This window comes from Catharus ustulatus, chromosome 5 (genome assembly GCF_009819885.2).
Source record: "Catharus ustulatus isolate bCatUst1 chromosome 5, bCatUst1.pri.v2, whole genome shotgun sequence".
Lineage (NCBI taxonomy): Eukaryota > Metazoa > Chordata > Aves > Passeriformes > Turdidae > Catharus > Catharus ustulatus.
The window spans coordinates 35,428,259-35,449,405 of NC_046225.1; the positions used below are offsets into that span (position 1 = coordinate 35,428,259).

The 21,147-nt window shown below is 36.2% G+C and overlaps 1 protein-coding gene across 4 annotated transcripts in view; it reads right to left on the reverse strand.

Annotated features, from left to right (window-relative positions):
* Positions 1–21,147, reverse strand: part of SPOCK3 (SPARC (osteonectin), cwcv and kazal like domains proteoglycan 3) — a 188,933-nt gene that overhangs the window by 54,841 nt on the left and 112,945 nt on the right. For all 4 annotated transcript variants that reach the window (XM_033059613.1, XM_033059612.1, XM_033059615.1 and 1 more), the window contains 2 exons: positions 16,566–16,692; positions 3,520–3,634 (listed from right to left, as the gene is read on the reverse strand). In XM_033059613.1, coding sequence (XP_032915504.1) covers positions 3,520–3,634; positions 16,566–16,692 — 242 coding nt within the window. The remainder of the gene's footprint in view (positions 1–3,519; positions 3,635–16,565; positions 16,693–21,147) is intronic.

The following is a 21,147-nucleotide window of genomic DNA, read 5'->3' on the forward strand; positions in this document are numbered from 1 at the left end:
AAAGTAGGACATGAGGCAATGGTTATGCCTGGAAAACAAGATGCTTCCTCACATGTCTCTTATTGAACACCTCTGTCCCAAGTGGTACTGCTTCCCATTCACTCTGCTTTACCTTTTCTCTATGTGCTTCTACATAACTTGCAAATCCCTCCCTCACTTCTGTATTCCCCATATTCATTTATTTCTAACTTGGTCTTCCCCTAACACTGCCTCTAATGCTATGCAGATGTCCCTCTCTCATTTGTAAACATTTGTCTTTTCTGTCTCTTTTTAAAAATTACTGGAGTACCTGTTGTAGTTTATAGTATATATGATACCCATGGTTTTATCTAAATTACATTCAAGACAGAGATGGTAAAGGTTTTTATTTTATTGTGGGCTTTTTTGTTATAGGGTTTGTGGTTTTCTTTGCTTGTAACTTTTGTTTTTCTTAACAACTTACATATCCAGAGCCAAATCAAGTTCTTAGCCCTTTCATTTACAGATTTAACCTAAGAGACCCTGCACATCATCTGGGTTCAATGTTTCTAAATGTGTCATTAAAATGAGACAGCCTTTGCAAAAGCCTGGATTCCCTCACCTCATGCATTCATCAGAGATAAGAATTAGACAAACTTCATAGTCGGCTTCCAACTAAAAAGACCCTATGATTTCATTATTAAGTTAACATCCACTTAAAAAAGAAAGTATGTTTTTCTGAATAGTGGTTTAATGTTGCTTCCCAAAAGAGTATAGGGATCCACACTAAGACTATTTGTGTCAAGTTTATACACATAGTTTGCTCTCCAGATTCACCCGTCCCAAAAAAAAAAAAAAAAAAAATTAGTAATTTCAATCTGAAAGATGAAAAATTGTCTTAAACAGCCCAGGCAGGGCTGTTTTAGGAAACCCTTACTTAAGTTATCCCTGAAAAAGCAATAGTAACTTTACTTTGCCTGTTTGGCTTCATCAGATTTGTAAGCAACTGACATATGCAGCTTAGAATCATGGAACCATAGAAACATTAAGTTTGGAAAGATCCAAGATCATCAAGTTCAATCACCACAACATTTTACAGAGTTCCATTTAAAGACAAAAATTGTGTTCTTATAACTTTTGTTACCAGAATTTCTGTTGCAAGAAATTTTGCATTCTGTCACAATAAAAGCTGAAATTTCACTAGTGATACTCAGCTCATTCTCATGTTTTTCAAGTCTCCTGGCTTTTGGCCTTGTAAAGAAAATGTATTAACAAATTTCAGCATTGCAACAAAATGTAGCATTTGGAAAAGCCCTGTATTTTGCTTGCTCTGACAATCTGTCAGGATAGGATTAGAGTTAATTCCTATACCTATGAGACCTTTATTCCTTCTCTTTTATATAAACAGGCACAAGTAGTCTTGACTTCTTGGTAACTTAAATAATCAAGAAGAATTCATTCTTAATTTTTAAAAAATCCAGTATTTGAAGCAAAAAAAAGTTGTCACCAGATTTTTTAAAGCATTTTAGCACAGGAGTATGAAAAATTAAATATGCTTGATAGAATACACACAAGGACAAAAATAACTGCATCAGATAAAACAGCTGCCAGGAGAGAAAATGCTGATCTTATTTTGGTAAAAACTAAAGGCAATGATAACATATTAAAAGACTAACAATGGAGAATGGTAGCCCCACTACTCAGAGAGAGATGCTTTTCGCCTCATTATCTTAATTTCGCTTCATGCCCATTGTTAAGCAATATTCTCACATCTGTCCTGGAGATACAGAAACTATTGCTAGAGGATGCTGCAACCACATTAAGGTTACATTCACTGTGTATCTTATCAAAGGGGCCACATTAGCCAGAGGCTGCTGGGTCTCCCAGTACTTTTCATTTTGTTGAAAAATGTGAGAAGATGACATATTTATCTATTTATTTTCAAGATACTACATGAAATTGTAAATTAATGCTTTAAAAAACGTCAAGACTATCATTTTGCAGAGGGGTTACAGCACAGGGAGTATTTAATTCCAAATATTCAATTAATATTTAATTACATAATCAATTATATTGACAAAGACAAAAAAAGGGACCTAAGGAAGTGTTTCAAAGCAGTTTTTTTAATTGACTTGTATGCCTACATACAGTTTAATCTTTATAGTGGCCATTTTCACTCATTGTTAAAAGAACATCAATTTGTTTCTTAAACTAGGAAAAAAAATATAGTTTGGGCAGTAGCTTATAATGGAAAGTAAGACTATCCTGCACAATAAATCTGGAACAGTGCTTCAAACTATAATGAAATATCAATCTCAATGCAAGAATGCAGAATTTATTTCCTTTCTTGTTATAAGGTTGCTACAGGAAAAAAACATCATCTTTAAAACTAATTTCGCTGTATTTGCAATGTATTTTACTCATCAAAACTGTTCCTATACAGAAAGAACAAAACAATGCATCTAACAGAGACCAGTCTAAAGAAATTTTAAAATTGCAGACCTCCAATCATGCTTTTCTTGACAGATTCAGGTCCATGGTAGCCTAAAACTTCAGGACAGCTCTCTCTTCAGAAGCACCAAATATGGTATCATGTTTTGTTTAACAACCACCTTCCATAATCACCTGGGAGCCACTGAAATACAAATATGCTTAGCCACCATTTTTTCTCCCCAGTTTGTTCCAGTTGCTCCAATGACTAAGAAGCACTGCAAAGCAACTTCATTTTCTAGTAGTATAATCTCATTTGATGTCCAAAAGGAAGCTGATTTACTCCTATCATGCACTTTTCAAATGAACTCACTTGCATATTACTCACTGTCATTACTAACAGTTCTACAGCTCAACTGCTTGCTCCTATGACCAAAAAGGACCTCTAAGTTTCTTTCCTTTCCACCACACTTTGTTTTCTTGAACATTCAACTGAAAACACTGAGGAGCAAGGAATTACAGTAATTTCATGAGTATAATGTGCACCGGAGTATAAGCCGCACTTCTGGGTGTCAGCAATTTTTCATACTTTGTCCATATATAAGGCACACCACACTTTCGTTCGCAGCAAGGATGCTTGAGCAACAAAGTAACCAATTTGTAACAATCACACGATCGTGGGTTTTATGGGCAGGTGCTCAATTCGTGAGCTTGGCTCGGCCCGTGGTTCGCACTTCCAGGTTGGTAAATTTCAGAATTTTGTCCATATATTGGATGCTCCGGAGTGTAAGCCACACTTCCGGGTTGGGACCAAAATGTTAGCCAAAAGGGTGCGGCTTATACGTGTGAAATTACTGTAATTTCTTATCCTAAATACAAGGAGTATTAAACAGCAAATGAAAAAGAGAACAGCAGTAACTCATACTACAATAACTCATTTGAAAAATATTATGGTATTTTACTGTAGGAACAATTTCAAAACCCTTGGCAAAGAAACGACCTTGAACAAAATAAAGCTGGTTTTCTTCAAGAATAATGAGTGCTTCTGATAACTGTATTATTCTGTGTCCAAAATCTTCCTTCCTTCTGGAAATGAGTATTAAAAATATTACACAAATTGCCATCACTCACCTCTCCTGTCATTTCTGCCTGCATTTGTGGATTTGTCAGAAGGGCAAGGGCAACGTCCTTCACATTTCACTGAAATTTGTTTTGCTGAGACACAGGCTTGATAGTCTAATTTGCACTGTAAGGAGACAGAATGACTATTATTAATATAAAAATATTTTAAAAAATATCTAGCTCTAAGAAATTTGAAGCAATCCTTCATTAAATGCTTCTATCTTCATATACATTTGTGAAGAAAAGTCTTCTGCAGTATATGCTACTTTCATTAGAAAAATAAAGAAAGCTTTTGGTTCCTAACCTGGCTACAGTTTCAGACTCAATTCAAGCATGAATGCACTTGTGGTGTGAGACTGATTTGAATATCCATGCTAAATGGAAGTAGACTGCATTGGTTTTATCTGTATTCTATGAGCAAATAAATATAGCAGCAATATTCATTATTGATAGGAAGCAATAAACAGTCAATTTTTATAGAATTTATAATGAATTTTTATCTTTAGGATTACAGTATCCTGGTAAAAAAGCATTAATGAATAAAATGAAAACCAGTGCCTAATGTAATTCTACATAGTGACTATCTTTATTGATACAGAAACAGATTAATTTCTGAGGTTTTGATCTGTGTACTTACAGCTCCAATCCAGAAACCACTTAGAAGCTAACTCTATCTGAGAAACAAAATTGTTGTTTCAAGCACATAAAAATAATGTAGTTAAAAACCACATACAGAGATAATAATATCATTGTAAACATTGTCACTCTTACTGAAAAGCTGAATTTTTCTTCCAATAAAACAGTTCTTTGCATAGAGACCTTTCTCTGGGATCTTTTGTCAATGTATTATAAGGATAAACAAACAAAAAATCAAGGAGAGGGGAGCATCTACAAAGTGCTTTTTCAAAAAGTGAAAAAAGAAAGATTGTTACATGGAGAACACTTCATATTTGAAAACAAGACGCCAAATGTCTCATTAAATAGGTAAAGGACACAGAAGCATATGAGTCAGAAAACCAGTCAAAGTAACAAAAATATTAAGTGTTTTCTATGTATCACAATACTTCAGAGCAATCTCACCAGAATTTGGGTCTTATTCCCTGAGTCATATTTTGCTGGGGCACATGAATTCACTGTAATGCAGTTCCATTATATGAGTCTCATGATTTCCAGAGAATGCTAAAGTCAAAGTTTCTCTCTCTCCTAAAAATATGTAAGGGGTGGGAGCACTGTAGTTAAGGAGCCTCCTGAAAGACTGCACTTGAGATTTCTACTAGTATGCAGTTGTAAGCACTGTGAATTTACAGAACTTTATCAACTTTTTAAGCAGACTTCCAGTCTTGTCACATTCTTATGCAGTTCTATATCTTGCATAACCTGAAGTGCATCTCTGTATCAAAACTGTACATTTTTGCACCATTGCCAGTACTAAAAAGACAGAGATTAATACTTTAAATTTTGGGTACTTAAAAAAAATCATTATTGCACTTCAGTTTTGAATGCGTCACCTTTTGCCAAAAAGGCATGGTTAAAGGAAAATTACACTAATAGAACCTTTTAATTCTCCCAAGAAAAACCCAACATAACTGAAAGCTATACAGCCTTAATATTCCATAAAGGACTAGAAATGGAACCAAAGCAAGCACCTGCCCTTGCTGATTTTGAAACAACTGAATACTTTTTCTATCTCAGTTATCCTGGTTGTACAGGAGAGTATTTGCATTACTATGATGCCCACCAGCCCTCTCTCCAGAAAGTACATGACCTAATTCATATTTTAAAGTTCAAACCAATATCTGGAGTTTGTGGGATGGATTATATCACTCAAATTTAATACTTGTCTCAGTTAAAAAGAGATGCCTTTCATTTTTTAAGATCAGAGAGTTTTTATTATTCAAACTTACAGTAATTTCATGAATAAAAGCCGCACCATTTTGACTAAGATTTTTCTCCCAAACCGGAAATGCGGCTTATACTCAGGAGCGGCTAATATGTGAAAAATTTTCTGACATTTACAAGCTCAGAAGTGCCAGACAGAGTGTCGAGCCAAGCAGCTGCCAGTAAAAGCCGGCATTTCGCGATTGTTACAAATTGTTACTCTGTTGTGCCGCGGGTGGAGCCTGGCTCCCTGCAGGCAGCATGGGGGGCGGGGAGAGAGGCGGGAGAGCTCTCTCCTTCCCTCCTCTGCCGCAGCCCGGGGAAGAGACGGGGGGGTCCGTGCGGCCATTGCCGCAGCTCGGGGAGGCGGTGGGGGCCCCGGGCCACCATTGCCGTGGTTTGGGGAGGAGGCGGGGCAGCGCCGGGCCGTGGTGACCAAGCCCAGTGATGGTGGCAGCCAGCCCCGAGCGGTAGTGCCGAGCTGGGCCACCTGGCCCCGTTGGCAGCCCCGAGCGGGTCGAGCCTGCACAGCCTGAGCCAAGCCAGTAAACCCCGTCCTGCCGCGGTTCTGTTACTACTTGGCAACTTTGTTGCACGTGGGTCCTCACTGCGAATGACAGAGCGGCTTATACTCGGGTGTGGCTTATTTATGGACAAAAACGAAATATTTGCCAACACCCAGAGATGCGGCTTATACTCAGTGCGGCTTGTATTCATGAAATTACTGTAGTTGTTTAAGGATTCAAACCTATAGATACTTGTGTTTTAGGCTTTGATTACTCCACTTGGTGAGACCACCACTTAAGATTTGACACATAAAACCATTCCAGGTTTGATTTACTGAGAAACAGAGTATGAAGAGTAAAGAAAAAAAGAGTAGTACTTTAATTTCTGAAGATTCTTTAATACTTTCTTGCAGAGATTATTTTTTATAGACTCCAATGCTCCTAACTTTGATTCACTCAAATGTTCTTGAAGACACTAGCAGATACTTCATAGGTACTTCAGCTAGTATCCTGAGTTCCAAGTTTAGTCTTTTTGATTTATTTTTAAGTTGTCTACTCAGTCCTATCTGCAAATAACACTATCCTTTCAAATGTTAAAAAACCTTAATGTTCAACACTTGGCACAGGTAGAGATACATAAATACTTAGTGCAAGGTCAGCACACAACACTTCCAAATCAGTACTCCCATGATGATATGGTATGATAAAATTTTACTCTGGTTAAACTCATTTTAAGGACAGGCAGGCAGCAGAGACATATTCATTGTTTTCAGAAACAAAGTAACATCATAGTGCTTGCACAACCTGGTAATGAATCAAGGCAGTTCTGACAATTTCCTATCAGCAGCTAACAACACCAGGAACTGAACTCTGGTTCAGTTCTCTGACATCATTCCCCAAATTAACAGTGCACTAGGATACTGTAAAGATAGCCCAGTTAAATAAATGCGGGTCAAACGTCCTTCAATATTAATCTTAAACTGGTAGAAGACCAAGCAACATACCTGAAAAATTCCACAGAAAAATAAATCAACGACATGCATGCTATGAGGACACAATGAGAAATAGTGGCCCAAAATGAGAGGCAGTGTGAGGGGATTCATGCCAGGGCAGTACTCAAAGAGCTACCCAATTTCCAAACCAGATCCCTCTCCACAACCTTTCAATGGTCTTGGGAACCTGGAGAATTAACAGGAAGCCGGCAAATGCTGACCCAGTCTCACTTCCATGCCTGGTAAAATTACGGAGATGATTATTCTGGGAGTTCCAGGAAGACATATGAAGGACAATGCAATCACAGCCAGGACAGTTTAATGAGGATGGAAGATAAAGATGAGATGGAAGTCCAACTTGACAATTTCCTTTTACAATGACCAAAGGAAGCCAGTTGATATAATCTTTCTGGATTTCAGTCATGCTTTCAATACTGTCTCTCACAGTGCCCTTCTGAATAAAATGTCCAGCAGACAGTAGGATAAACCCATCATGCCATGGGTGAGCACCTGGTTCATGGGTTGGACACAAAGTGCTGTGGGGTACATCACCCTGGTGCTACTACTGGGGTTCCACACAGCTCTACTGCAGGGCCAGTGCTCTTCAAGGTCCTCATAAACAATTGGATGCAGGACTCAAAAGCATATGAAGTAAGTTTGCCAATGATATTCAGCTGGGAGGAGCTGCTAACTCCCTCCAAGGCAGAGAGGTCCTGCAGAGAGATCTGGACAAATAAGAGGGACGGGCAATCACCAACTGTATGAAGATCAGAAAAGGAAAGTACCAGATTCTGTACCCAGAATGGGGGAAGCAACCCTGGATGTACAGATGAACTGGAGAATGAAATGCTGGAAAGCAGTGCTGTGAAAAGGAAACTGGGAGTCCTGGCTGGTGGCAAGTTAAATTTGAGTCATTTTGGCCTGGCAGCCAGGAGAGCCAACCATGCTTTGGCAGGCATCAGGTGCAGCATGGTCAGCCAGGCAAGGAGAGGATTGCCCTGCTCTGCTCTGCACTAGGGCAGCCTCACTCCAGTGCTGGGGGCAGTTTTGGGTGCCACAACATAAAAAAGATATTAAGCTATTAGAGAGCCTCTCAAAGGAGAGTCACAAAGATGGTGAAGGGCCTTGAGGGGAAGCTGTGTGAAGAGAGCTGAGGTCACTTGGTCTGTTCAGCCTGGAGAAGACTGAGGGGAGACTTCACTGCAGCCTGCAGCTTCCTCATGAGGGAAAAGGATGAGCAGGTACTGGTCTCTCCTCTGTGGTGACCAGTGACAGGACTTAAGGGAATGGTCTGTGTTGTGTTACGGGAGGTTTAGGCTGGATATTAGGACAAGGTTCTTCACCCAAAGGCTGGCTGGACACTGGAACAGGCTCCCCAGAGAAGTGGTCGCAGCACCAGCCTGACAGAGTTCAAGAAGGCTCTCAGACACATGGTATGACTCTTGGGAATATTTTGTGTAAGCCAGGAACCGGACATGAGGATTCTTCTGGGTCCCTTACAACTCTTATCTATTCCATGATTCTAGAGGGGTGGAAGATGAGCTAAAGGATATCTTATTAAACATGGAAGAATTTTAGAAGATAGAAATATAATTAAAATAGTTGTAATATTAAAATAGGCTAAAATAAAATGTAATTCAAAACAGAAAACTGCTATGCTACATAGACAAAATAAGACATTAAAAACAAGCTGGAGTAACTGGCTAGACATCCATTTTAAATGAAAAATAGAAGTCTAGTGATCATTAAGAACAATTGAGTGGTGTTGATAAATGTTATATAAATGCTAGTGCAACCTACAAAACATGTAAGATAATTTTACATAACTCTGGCAGCACTGCACAGCTTGTGACAAGGTTTCAAACACGACAGGAATTAAATGAAAAAGGAGCAACGAGAGTAAGAAACCCAGAAAATAGTCATCAAAAAGTGTCTGAAGGACTGGGTTTTAAGAAAAGATGATTCACATAACAGCTGTGAAATAAGCAAAAGACATCTGAAAGGTACCTGAAAAGAATACCACAATCAATGTTACAAGAAGTAATTGTCTAAAATTGCAAAGAAGTATTAAGATAGATACTAGGAAGACTTTTTAAGAAGGGCAGTGACATCTTAAATCATTGGAGAAGCTTTTCGAATCTGAATAATTGTCTTTGCAAGCAGGCTTAGATAAGTCCATCAGGAATTACACTTGTTAGCTTATCTTGCTTTAAGAACATGGGTGGATCAGATGGCATCAAGTTTACTCAGTTGGGCAGTACAGACCCACTACAGGAATGAACCAGTGTCAAGAGATTAATGCTTGCATAAATCTTGTTCATTTACTGAAGAATTTGAAAGATGTGTAATGAATGAACTAGGGAGATGGAAAGGAAAGTAATGCTTTATTGATCTTAGATAACTTCAGCAAAGTTCTGTTTTGCACTGAGTATATTTGTGCTCTCCTGAGTTCTTCAGAACCTGACGTACAATTTGGGTAAAAATTATTTGATAAACTAAAACAAAAAATTAGTTGAATATATAAATGCTGTGCAATGTGAAATATGAACCAAAAAATCCTTGGATATCCACATCCCACATGTAATTTATTTGCTTTCATCTGCAGAACAATCATCTATCTGTAAAAAGACATATCACACAGAGGGACAATGTGTGAGACAGTTGTAAATTACTTGCTATTTGCAGACTTCTCAAAAAGTACAGGGAATAAAGACATATTAAAATAGATGAGAAATTTAGTTTAACTGTCTGGCTGTCATATAATAAAAGACGTAAGAGTGCACTGACAACAATTTCCTGACACAATAAAAGGGAAGTATGTCCATTTGGTGTGTTATGTGACTGAAGATCCCCTGGAAGAAAGCAACAGAATTAGGATTGCATTATAAACCTATCCAAAAAGAAAGATAAAGTTCTTGTATAGCATTGGCTCTGGCATTTCCTACCATTTTATCAATCTGCTTTTTATCATAGACTTAACTCTTTCTTTTGGAGAATGCTACAACCTCAGTGCAAGATAACATTTTTTCACAACAGTACTGTCTTGCAAGGAATATCTAGTGGTTTTTAAACAAAACTAACTCAAACTAAGTAATGAGGATACCTGTGACTTCTCTGGCAAGTACAGAACAGAAGCTCATGAACAGAAGCCTTGAGGTACAATCTGCAGACACTCCCCTCCAATCCTTCTTTTCCATCTGTATACATCCTGGGCAGCTGGAAGCAGATCTGGTACACCCCTACAGCACACAAGTCAGCAGAAATTAGCTGACAGGATATTCATCTAGATGTCCAGTGAATACTGTGTCCATTATGTGCTTCAAGTCCTTCACACTGAAAGACTGAACTTTGGCCAGATACACCAACACACCCTTTTCTAAACAGAAGCGTATCTGTAATATTGGACAAAGTATGAATTCAGTTTTAAGAGTCAGATATTTTCATCTGCTGAGGTGCTGAAACTTACAGAAATGCTTTCTAGAATACCATCATATTCAATACTGAGCATTTAGTAAATTACTTTTTAGACAAAGGTGGTTCCTATCACAAACACAGGGGGCCAGGGAGGGTAGGGTGAGTGTTGATCAGGTGTGTTCCACGCCAACTTCAACACAGATCATTACCTGATAAAGAACATGGAAGAGAGGTAAAGGACTGCTTCATGCAATCACTTTAGGTTGGCTTAAAATGAAGGTGAAAATATGGCCAAAGTTAGTGATATGGTAAACTTAATTTTGAAATTTTTATGTAATTTTGAATTTCTTTACAAAAAGTAGCCAAGAAGGTATAGAATTTCAAGCCAAATGCAGCTAGGCATAATGCCAAGAGACCACATTTTCAACTAACTCAAGCTTAAGAAAAGAACAATTAATGTGCAAATCTATCCATGAAGCATCAACCAGATCTACAGATGCCTTTTTATCTCATCAGTAACCTGCTAAGCATGTATATTACCTAAAAACCAGGAGTCTGGATAAAAAGCTTTTCAGCAAACAAGTACTACTATTTAAAATGAAAACAACTGTTGAATAAATTAACAATAAAGACATGCAACTAGCATTTTGATCAGAGAAAAACAGGAGATGTGTCTATTGAACCAAGACTCTGAGCAAAGAAAATCTTGCGTGGTTGAAAGACAACTGATGATACATTGGTTATATGAAACTATGAATTAGAGAATGTTATTTTCATGACAAAATTAAATCTAAAGTTTAAGAAACCTGAATATTTAACTATAATCTCCACTGCACTTTCAGAAATGTGACTTCTCTTGTTTTACTGGCCATCCCATTTGAAAGTTAACATACAAATTTACATACAGAATTTTGTATCTGTATCCTACTGCTGTGACAGGAGAGTTCTTTAATAAACACTGGTACTTCTTTAATTTACCTGTTTGTCCTATCCTTTTATTAACTTTTCCTTACAGCCTAGATGCTTTCTATTTTAGGAAAAATATAAAACTACTTAAAAAAAAAACACACACAGAATCACAGTATGACTCCATGTTTGAGGGTTGGAAGAGACCTTAGAGACCATCTATTTCTGTAAAGACCCAAAGAATACTTCAGGATCAATCAAGCATGTTACATTTTTATCACTGTCTATTCATTAGTCTTGTTCAAGAAAAGTTTTTTACAGGGTTTTCTTTGTGGGATTTCTCAAGGGGAGAGAATGGGGCAGAAGGGCCAGCCATGGTTTGTTGGCTTTTTTTGTGGGGGTTGTTTTTTCTTTGCTCCCCATTTACCAACAACTTTTTTTATTTGTCAATGTACCTCAGCAACAAGTTCATTGTAACAGTACTACCCAGATCAGGTCTCTAGAAGTTTTTAAATTTTTCCACTTAGAATTGGGTGATTTTGGCTGAGCATTGCTTGGGCAAGAGACACAAATCTTAATTTTGAGATGCCCCTTTTGACACAATCTACCTTTATTAGAAAAACAAATCAGTGCTGGTAGAGCACCTGGAAGCAGCACTTTTGGTTCTTCAGCTGCAAAAGTACACTGTATGCTGTCAAACAATTTATTTCAGAGAAATTACATTATTTTATTACTAAAGGTGGCAGGCAATGATTTAACCTTATTATTTTTGGCTACATTTCAACTGACAGTTAAGTCTACAGCAGATTGCTTAGTAACAAGGCAGATAAAAAGGGAAAGGCATAATGGATTAGCCCAATTTAAGAAGTAAGACTGACATACATTGAATCAAGCTTGTGAAAAATACTTTTGTTTACTATTACAAAACATCTATTTTGTAATAGCAATTCTGTTTCTACAAGTCTCTCCTAAAGTAGAAAAGAATTTTCAACAGCTCAGGCATGCGACCTGAAAGCTCACAATACGCTAGTTAATATATTTAAATCAATGTAAGTTATATAAAATCACAATTCTAAAATAACACCAAAGATTAAAAATGTCAATACATATTTTTTATGTTTCTTCCCAACAAGTTGTCTTAGACTAAACACACTGCTAAGAGATGTAGATTAAATTAAAATTTTAAAAATACCTGAAATTAATAAAATAACAAGAATTTTATAAAGAAAAAAGTTAAACAAGGGATGCACTGAGAATAAAAAACTATTTCAGACACATGCAAAATGATAAACAAAACTTGGAGTATTAAACTCACTCCTTCACACAGTGCAATTTTATCCCCAACTCTTTCAAACTTCCTCAGAGAAAGAAATTGTAACTTGGCAGACTGAAGAAAGAATCTGAATATTAAAAATATCTAAATCCACATACCTGTCTATCTGTGGAGTCTTCCATGATTTTTATAGATTTTTGACTATTGCTCTACACAGTTTGCATTTTAGTCTGAAAGTTAGTTTAGACTCACTACTTTCGAGAAACAATTGTTATTGTTGCTTATACATGTAGGGATGTCAGCAATATCATGAAGCTTTCATAGGTAGGAGAAAATATATTTCATTAAAAATTCACTATAAAAATGAAGCTATCTTGAGGAAATTGTTGCTAACAATAGAACTGCCAAAGCGATTCTGGCATAAAACCGTGGTGCAATGGGCAAAATTTAAAGATTAAGTTGTTTCTGCTGTGTTTTCAAAATACTGCAAGCACTGTTCATTCATCTTATTTAAGGTTAGATTTTGTTGAAGTGGGACTAACTAACAACTGCATTCAACTTAAGAGAGAAAACTTCAGCCTATAATTTGGTATTACACCAAATATCAGTGCTGAAATCAAAATATGCAAAACCCACTCAAAAGAAGATTCATCTGCATGACCGTATTTGTTTCTTCTTCTTGGTCATTTTTTCTGAAAGTTCAGTTACAATATAGCGCAATATGGGAGAATTGTTCCAACAGAAGCCAATTGTTCCAACAGAGCGTCACCATCTCATCCCAGTTACACCAGCTTTACAGTGTGTGCTGCACAGCAGTGAGTTGCCTCTCTGGGTGAAAGAATGACAGCAAAACAACCAATCTGAGCTGCACTTCATGCTCTTTTATTTCCCTATTAATCCCAAGAAAGATGAAGTTACAGATAGGCTGTGTTTTTCATGAAGAGTGTCAAGTATATAGGGGTACTAAAACCTTAGGAGACAGCACTGTTTGAGAATTCCTAGTCTAAAAATGCATGGTGCACTTTCAAGTGCCAAAGTTTAGAAAAACACAGAAGGTAAAAACAGATAAAGTGTAGAACACATGTCAGATTATTTAAAGGCCATTAAGTAAAAATTGTACCACCACCATGCCAAGAAAATGGTAGGATCTCTTTATACTGAATTTCTTCTCACATAATGATTCATGCTCACTTTGATTACTCAACATTTCAGCATGGAAACAAAATATCCTTACGCGATTATGGAAAAGTCAATTTAGGAGATAACTTTTCTTTCTAGATAGTCCACCTAACTATATAATCTTTTTTTTTCTTGTTTACTTTCCAAAGCAAAAAACATGTATGAAATAGCTATAGTTACATAACTTAATTCAAGCATTTCATGAGCGTGTCCTGAAAAGCAAGGATATACTTCCAAAAGAGCATCCATCTGACAAATGTCATCTGCCTGGCTGTGTTCTACAATACTATTACTATTTAATGACTTATTTTCAGAAAATGTATGATACAATTTTCCAGAGTTATTGAGGAATGCTTTCTAAATACAAAAAAAGTGCTGTATAAATTCCTACTGGAGCTTGATGACACAATGAAACAAAGTTTGCCTGTAGTACAGGAACACAAATATTTATCTTTAGTCGATTTTTAAGAATATTGCTTTTGAAACAACCAGGCAAGGACCTATAGTTTGATGCAACTGGAATCAAAGAATATGAAAACCTCACATCGCTAATCATGAAAAAAGAAATGAAAAGCAATAAAAATACATATTTACAGGATAATATAGGTATTTCTGTGGCAATAAACATTTTCAGCATTTTTCTTCCATAAGCTGAGATTTGAAATATACCATTACAAGGTAGCGGAAGACAAAAGCACAATCCTGCAGAATATCTCCGATGGAAGGTTACATCTGCATTGTTTGCATGCAAGGGATATTGGGGTTGGATAACACACACTGCTGCACTGACTGCAGCACTGACAATGCACTGGAATGGGAGCACAGTGTGTCTATTTAATCCACTCATTTCCCATCATTCCCTTTAAACAGCTGCACTTTTAGCACATGAACTGATTTTGAAATATCTGCATCTCATCAATGTTTATAGACTTTTGTGCACCTACTCCAGACCAGACCATGAGAGGCCAGAAAGATCACTTCAACCTGTGGAGCTATTTAGAACACAGCATTCCTATATGGTAAAATAGGAAATAAGCAATGAGGTTAAAGTGGGGGGAATTTTGTATTACATTAGGAAGAACATAGGGAGAGATTGCAATAAGTGAAGTATATAGTATTTAAAAATAAAAAAGTTGTTTGGCAAGTATTAACTATGTTAACTTACCTACCTCATCTATTTAAATTGCAAAATTGTAGAGAGTACAATCTGTATTATGTCTTTGAGCAGCCTGGACTTGAGATTGAAAGACTGCCTGAACCTTCGAATGGCAAGGTAAAGTAAGTACCAAATGACAGCATCACCTAATGTCTAGTAAGATGTCAGCACACTTTTAGCTCATAAAAAAAAACATAGGCAAGAGATTACAGTTAATGAAAACCAGAACACTTTTCAAATTCCTAATTTAAAGTCATTGTGTTAATGAAATGAAGTATTTTTTAATTACACCAAAGAGTCCAGAATTCATTCACCTCAGATAACCCGGTGTAAGCATTAGAAATTTTTAATTGCTTTCTTTAAAGAAAAACTAGGATTCTAAACCAAATCCCTACAGTTAAATATTCAAGTTAATAGAAAAAAAACATTTTTTAATGTAAGATTTAGGATAAAAGCCTAAGTATTGTCAGGGTTTAGGAAGCACTTGTTAAAGATGATGTTTTTGTTTTACCAAGAATAAAATGTCTTTGGAGAAGACACTTGGTGTTCAATCCAACATCCCCTCCCTCCTGGAAACTACTTTTTTGTAAACGTCACATGTGACTACAAATGTGTAAACTTCAGATGTGATTAATTTGTGATTACATTAAAAAAAAATATGGAAACTCTAAAAATCTTTAGATACTGGGAAATATCCTTAAAATATTTTGTTTAAAATGCAGTATGGGTTTTTTCTTCATAAATAACAAACAGAGAGCTTTTTCATCTCCATCAACTTAACCTATTATTATACTTCTCTTCAAGCACTGGATATTATCTACTAATGAAATAATTTGTTAGTGTAAGGACACAGTGTCAGTAAGACAGAATACAGTAGGTTCTTTTCATGCTACTGAATTATATGTTGTTTTGGAGAAAAATGGGTTTATCAAGAGCCCACACATTTTTCCATTAAAGAAGACTCAGTTGTTAGTATTGCCTGAGTATTCTTATCCTCAAAGTTTTAATGAAGGATGCTAAACAAATTAATCTGTTTTCAGCATTATGAAGCCCCTCATCTCACAATTTCACCTTTGCACTGTACTAATGCAGTCCCAGGATTTTTGGACCTCAGCAGGAGCAGCACAAAATATTTAATCCAAACAAGACTGGGTAAACTGAAAGCAACATTTTAAAATTATTATTTTATCTCCAAATATGTATGAGAGAAAAGACAGGAGGGTTAAGGACTAGAAAAGGAAGATTTTTATTATGATCTTAAAACTCACAAAATGCTGTTGCAAAGAAAGATATGCAACAATTGCTTATATTATTCAATTTTTTTCCAGGTATGTTACATCTATGTTTAAGTGTCTGGAACTTGAAGCATACCTCCAATGTTCAACTGGAAAATCTGACTCAAAATGTCTATTCTACCCCCATCTCGGGACACCCAATACTTTCTTGCTTACTCAAAACCCTGCCATGGTGTCTTGTCACACTGCAGAGACTCCATGTGCTTGGTTACATTGTGGAGCACCCTTACACTCTGCTGTTCTGGGTATTACTGGCTTATGCTGTTTAGGGTTTGCTACCATTTTGCTTTTACATCATGCAAAACACTAGAATTGTTGTATGTTGTATTCTGCAATACATATTTTAGCCAAAACAAATAAATATTGGTTTGTGTTACAATACATTATTTTATTTTGCAAGAGCTGGAGTTGACTGGAACCATAAAAGATTAATTTAGTTCTTTATTCAATTCTTACCTGAGAAGAATATGTGTGACCATCTGATCCACAAACAGGATTGGTATAAACTACTGGACACTGCTTGCAGTTTGATGAAATGGGACCACCCCTCCACTGTTTATGGCCTAAACCAGCCTCTTTCATACTGTAAGTAAACAAAAAGTATGTAATTCTGATAAGCAGTAGTGAAAATAGAACACGTTCAGGGTATTTTAATGAGCCTTTACAAACAGTAAGCCATACAAAATTTGACCCATAAAGTTTTCTGCAACGTAAACGGCTGCCAATGTCTTTGGCATAAACGTCTTTACCCTTGCACTTTACTCACTGTAGTGATACTTGATGCCTGCATATTATTCCACTTTCTAAAACATATGAGTAGAAGAAGATGATTAAGATGATGCTTTGGGCATTGTTACACTTATAGTAAAATAACGTTGGAATTACATGGCACTTACTCTTTTTGTAATTAAACAATATGAATAGAACTGTTGTACCACCACTGATATTTTATGAGGCAACACTAAGGTTTTAGAGAACTGCATCATAAATATTTCTGCAGAAACAAGGAGGTGGTCCTACTGTTTGCCCACTCTGAATACTATCTTTCACTGTTTACAAATTTGCAAAATTCAGTCAACACTCAATATAAAGTTTAAAGATAAAAAACCCATGCAAATCCACTGGAGCACAGAATCAATCTACACAAGCATAAATGTGTATCCTCATATAAACATATGTAGAGCTAGATGGATTATTTCAATTTAGAAAAAGACTGAAAGTCTAAAATACATTACTGATGCTTCTCAAAAATACTTTTATAGTTTTCAGTTTGTGGTATATGGCATCTTGAGACAGACATACTTTTTTTCTCTGTATCTTTCAATTAATTCTTATTCATTAATTTTCCAATTTTTTTTTCAACTATGAAAGCATTTAGCAGCCACTGTAACCTGAAACAGCTCCATTAAGACCTAAAAATATATAAAGAAGTTACTTCTTGCATATAAATAAAAAGTAAACAATAATGCATTATTTTTATACTGGGTTTTTGATTCTTGGGATCCTAATGAGGAACCTAAAATTGACTATACTTAGAATACAGTGATGACTTATCAGGTCACACAAATTGTTCCAACTTATAAAATATCAAATCAAGTATTCTTTAATGGAGCAGAACTCTCTCAGAACACTTTCAACTCTTTCACCTACAGATAATCAAGAACTATTTTTGCTAGTAATGAATCACTGTTTGAGAAGAACTTGTCTGGAGAAAGAAAAATAAATATGAGAAAACAAACTCCTCATCTTCTGGTTTTATGAGCAGAGTAAAAGGCTAAAAACATTCACCTAACAGTAAACAGGTGATGACAAAAAATAAAAGTCCATTTCCAAGCCATGCTAATGTTTACATGCTGTGAATAATTTTGCTGTAAACATGGTCTTTTAGACAAGAAAAAAAAACAACAAAAAACCCCCACAGGAATCACAGAAGTTTACATTCAGGTTATGCTGTGTAATGAAATTTTGAACTGCATATATTTTTTTACAGTTTAAACAGGAATCAGATGCTGTACACAGAAGCTGTCAGTTACTATTGAAAAATCCAGAAATAGCTTTAGTTATATGTAGCATAATGAGCAATAAAATATCAATGAAGGAAGTTTGTATGTTCACCAGGAAGAACTAAAAAGGAAACAACTCAAATATACCACCTTAATTAACAAGTAACAACCCTTTCTGATGAGTTGCATAATTTGAAGACAAAGTAAAAATCATCTAATTTCTATTAGAGTAAAGAAAAGCTGAACTGTATCTTTGCTTATGTACAATAGATAATCGGACTATTGCTGCTCCTTTCACTTGACAAAGTTTTCCAATCATTCACATGACTTCCAGCATCATTAGATTGTATAGATGACTGCATCTTTCTCTAACTTCTTGTTACTTTTATAGTTTACCATTATCCAGAAGTGCCCCAGTAGCCTGAGGCTACTGACAGGACCAGCATCCCAACTATCAACTTGATGCAATTTCTGATTATTAGAAATACAGTAACTTTAAAATGTTGTACAAATCAATTGCAGAAGTTCCAGACATCAACAGAGAGAAGCTCATCATCATCAGCAAAAACCAGACTGGAAGCAGAATTTGTGAGACATACAGGGGGACTTGGAGTAGAAACTGTTACCAAAATTTTCTTCTATATAACAATATTTTTGCAAAAAAACCCACATAGATCTGTATTTTTCGAAAATTGTAATGAAAGGCACAAGGATGAAGAAATTATTAAAAAAAGATACTTTGAAGGTACCAATCCAGAGGCCTGGTCATGGGAATGGTCTGTATGGATATCTATTCAGAAGCTTTAGTACAATGATGCTGAAAGTGGACTGCATTATCAAAGCTGCTGAACAGCTTTTTTTGACTGTCAGTCACTGACAGGCAAATATGAAAAGTCAATTAAAAATATTTTTAGCACTAGTTATAGTAGGTATGTGCACTTCAAAAATACCTGAAAAATGCATTTTACTTATGTATTCAAATTTTCCTTTCACCATTATTTAACTGCATCAGATTTCTTTCTGTTGATTTGTTTGTAACCAGGTGTTGGAGCTATGTTTTTGCAGTTAGGCAACTATCATACATACAAACTTTTGACATGGGAATAACTGAGAAACTACTGGAAATAACTGAGAAACTACCATGATGACAAAAATTACCTTGAGATATGATCATTGGTGTATGTCAACAATATCCTGAAACAGGCACAAAACTGTAATATATATATAATTAATCATTACTTATGTGAGCTATGTAGATAAAGCAATAGATATTTACAATAATTTCATGATTATAAGCTGCACCATTTTGACTAAAATTTTGGTCCAAACCCAGAGTGCGGCTCATAATCAGGTGCGGTTTATATAGGGACAAAGAACAAAAAGTTCCTGTTTTAGTTTGGAGGACAGGTGTCTGCTGAGAAAGGCAGGAACTTCTCTTTGAAATGAAGAATGTAAACCCCCTCCTCCAAAATTATTATAATTTTGAAATCAAGGCGCTCTCAGGCAAAGATATGGGAATTAGGAATAACAGTTCTTTACTAGGGAAATTAAAATAGAAATACAGTACTACAAAGAAACAAACTCCAAACCCTGACAAAGTCAGAGTACAACCTGACACCCCATCAGGCAGGGTGTTGGCAGCAGTCCCATTAAGTGGTGGCTGCATCCTCCTGCAGTGACAGATGTGGTTTAGTTGAAGCAGTGCTCCTGTAGAAGGTGCAGTTTCCCTCCAGAAGTCCAGCGCTGATGTGGAGAAATTTGGTTTTCCTCTGGAGCCCAGTGGAGAAAGGAGCTCCCTTAGTGTCCCAAAACCTCTGTTTTTATCTTGGTAAGAAATGTTGGGTTCTTCTCCCTGGCTGAAGCAACTTCCAATGGGATGCAGTAATTTTATCAGTCACATAGTGGGACTCAATGGGCCATTAGCAGAAAATGACTTGCTGTAGGAAGAATGGGTTGTGAAAAGATAAAGAACAATGCCCCGCCTGGTTTCAGTGGATGGCCCATTAGCAGAGTTTCTGCCGTTGAGACAAGGATCACTGCCCCCACCCTCAACAGATGATGATAGAATAGATACCTTTTATCACACTGTATTGTAACATGCAGCTTATAATCAGGTGTGGCTTATGTACGGACAAAGAATGAAAAGTCGTTGGCACCCGGAAGCGCGGCTAATACTCAGTGTAGCTTATAATTGTGAAATTACTGTACATTTTAAAATGTTAAGCCATGAAAAAATAGCAAACAAAGTAGTTATTTCATTTTAATAAATCACTTGTTTCTTCCTTGTATTTAACTCAATATGCAAGAGGACCTAGATTACTGCAACTTGCAGCTAATTAAATTTTGTCATTTAATTTTGCAATTCTACTGCAATCACTATAAATGTTCTTGCACTTGTTAGTATGTTGTCACATTAAATATGATGTCATGAGAAAGTCAACCTCTTCCACCAAAAATTTCCTGAAAAGGCTTTGGTACCTGTCTTGTAATAAAGTAACTATTACTCAATGCAAGCTCTGCCTTATCTGATATTGTTGACACCTAAAGGGTAAAATTAAATATATGGGCTTAATTTACCAGCAATGTTTCTGATTGCATTAATTTGCATATACCAAACTGTGCATGCCTGCCTAGAAACATAATTAACCAATCTGTCCAATTACTCTAGCCTATGTACCTGTTTGCATACATAAACTTACCTTCCTGTATACACAGTGATTGTGCCTGCAAATACTTTGAGAATACTTAATGTAATCCATTTAAAATTTAGCTTCGAGCAACTCTTTGGCAACATGACTTATTTAATGATATCTATAAAATGCATGAGTGCCCAATTCAATTGAAAAATGGTCTTTTATAGCTAGATTTGATCATCTTCAAACACATTTTTTCCAAATACAAACTGGTGGAAAAAAGTCTGAGTTACTAAAAACTAATCTTTGAAATAAGTCATGTAACTCTTCTCTGATAACTACTCTGCATCCTTAGGAGATTTTAGAGTTATTCCAATTTAGACAGTCTGCCTGATTATGTTT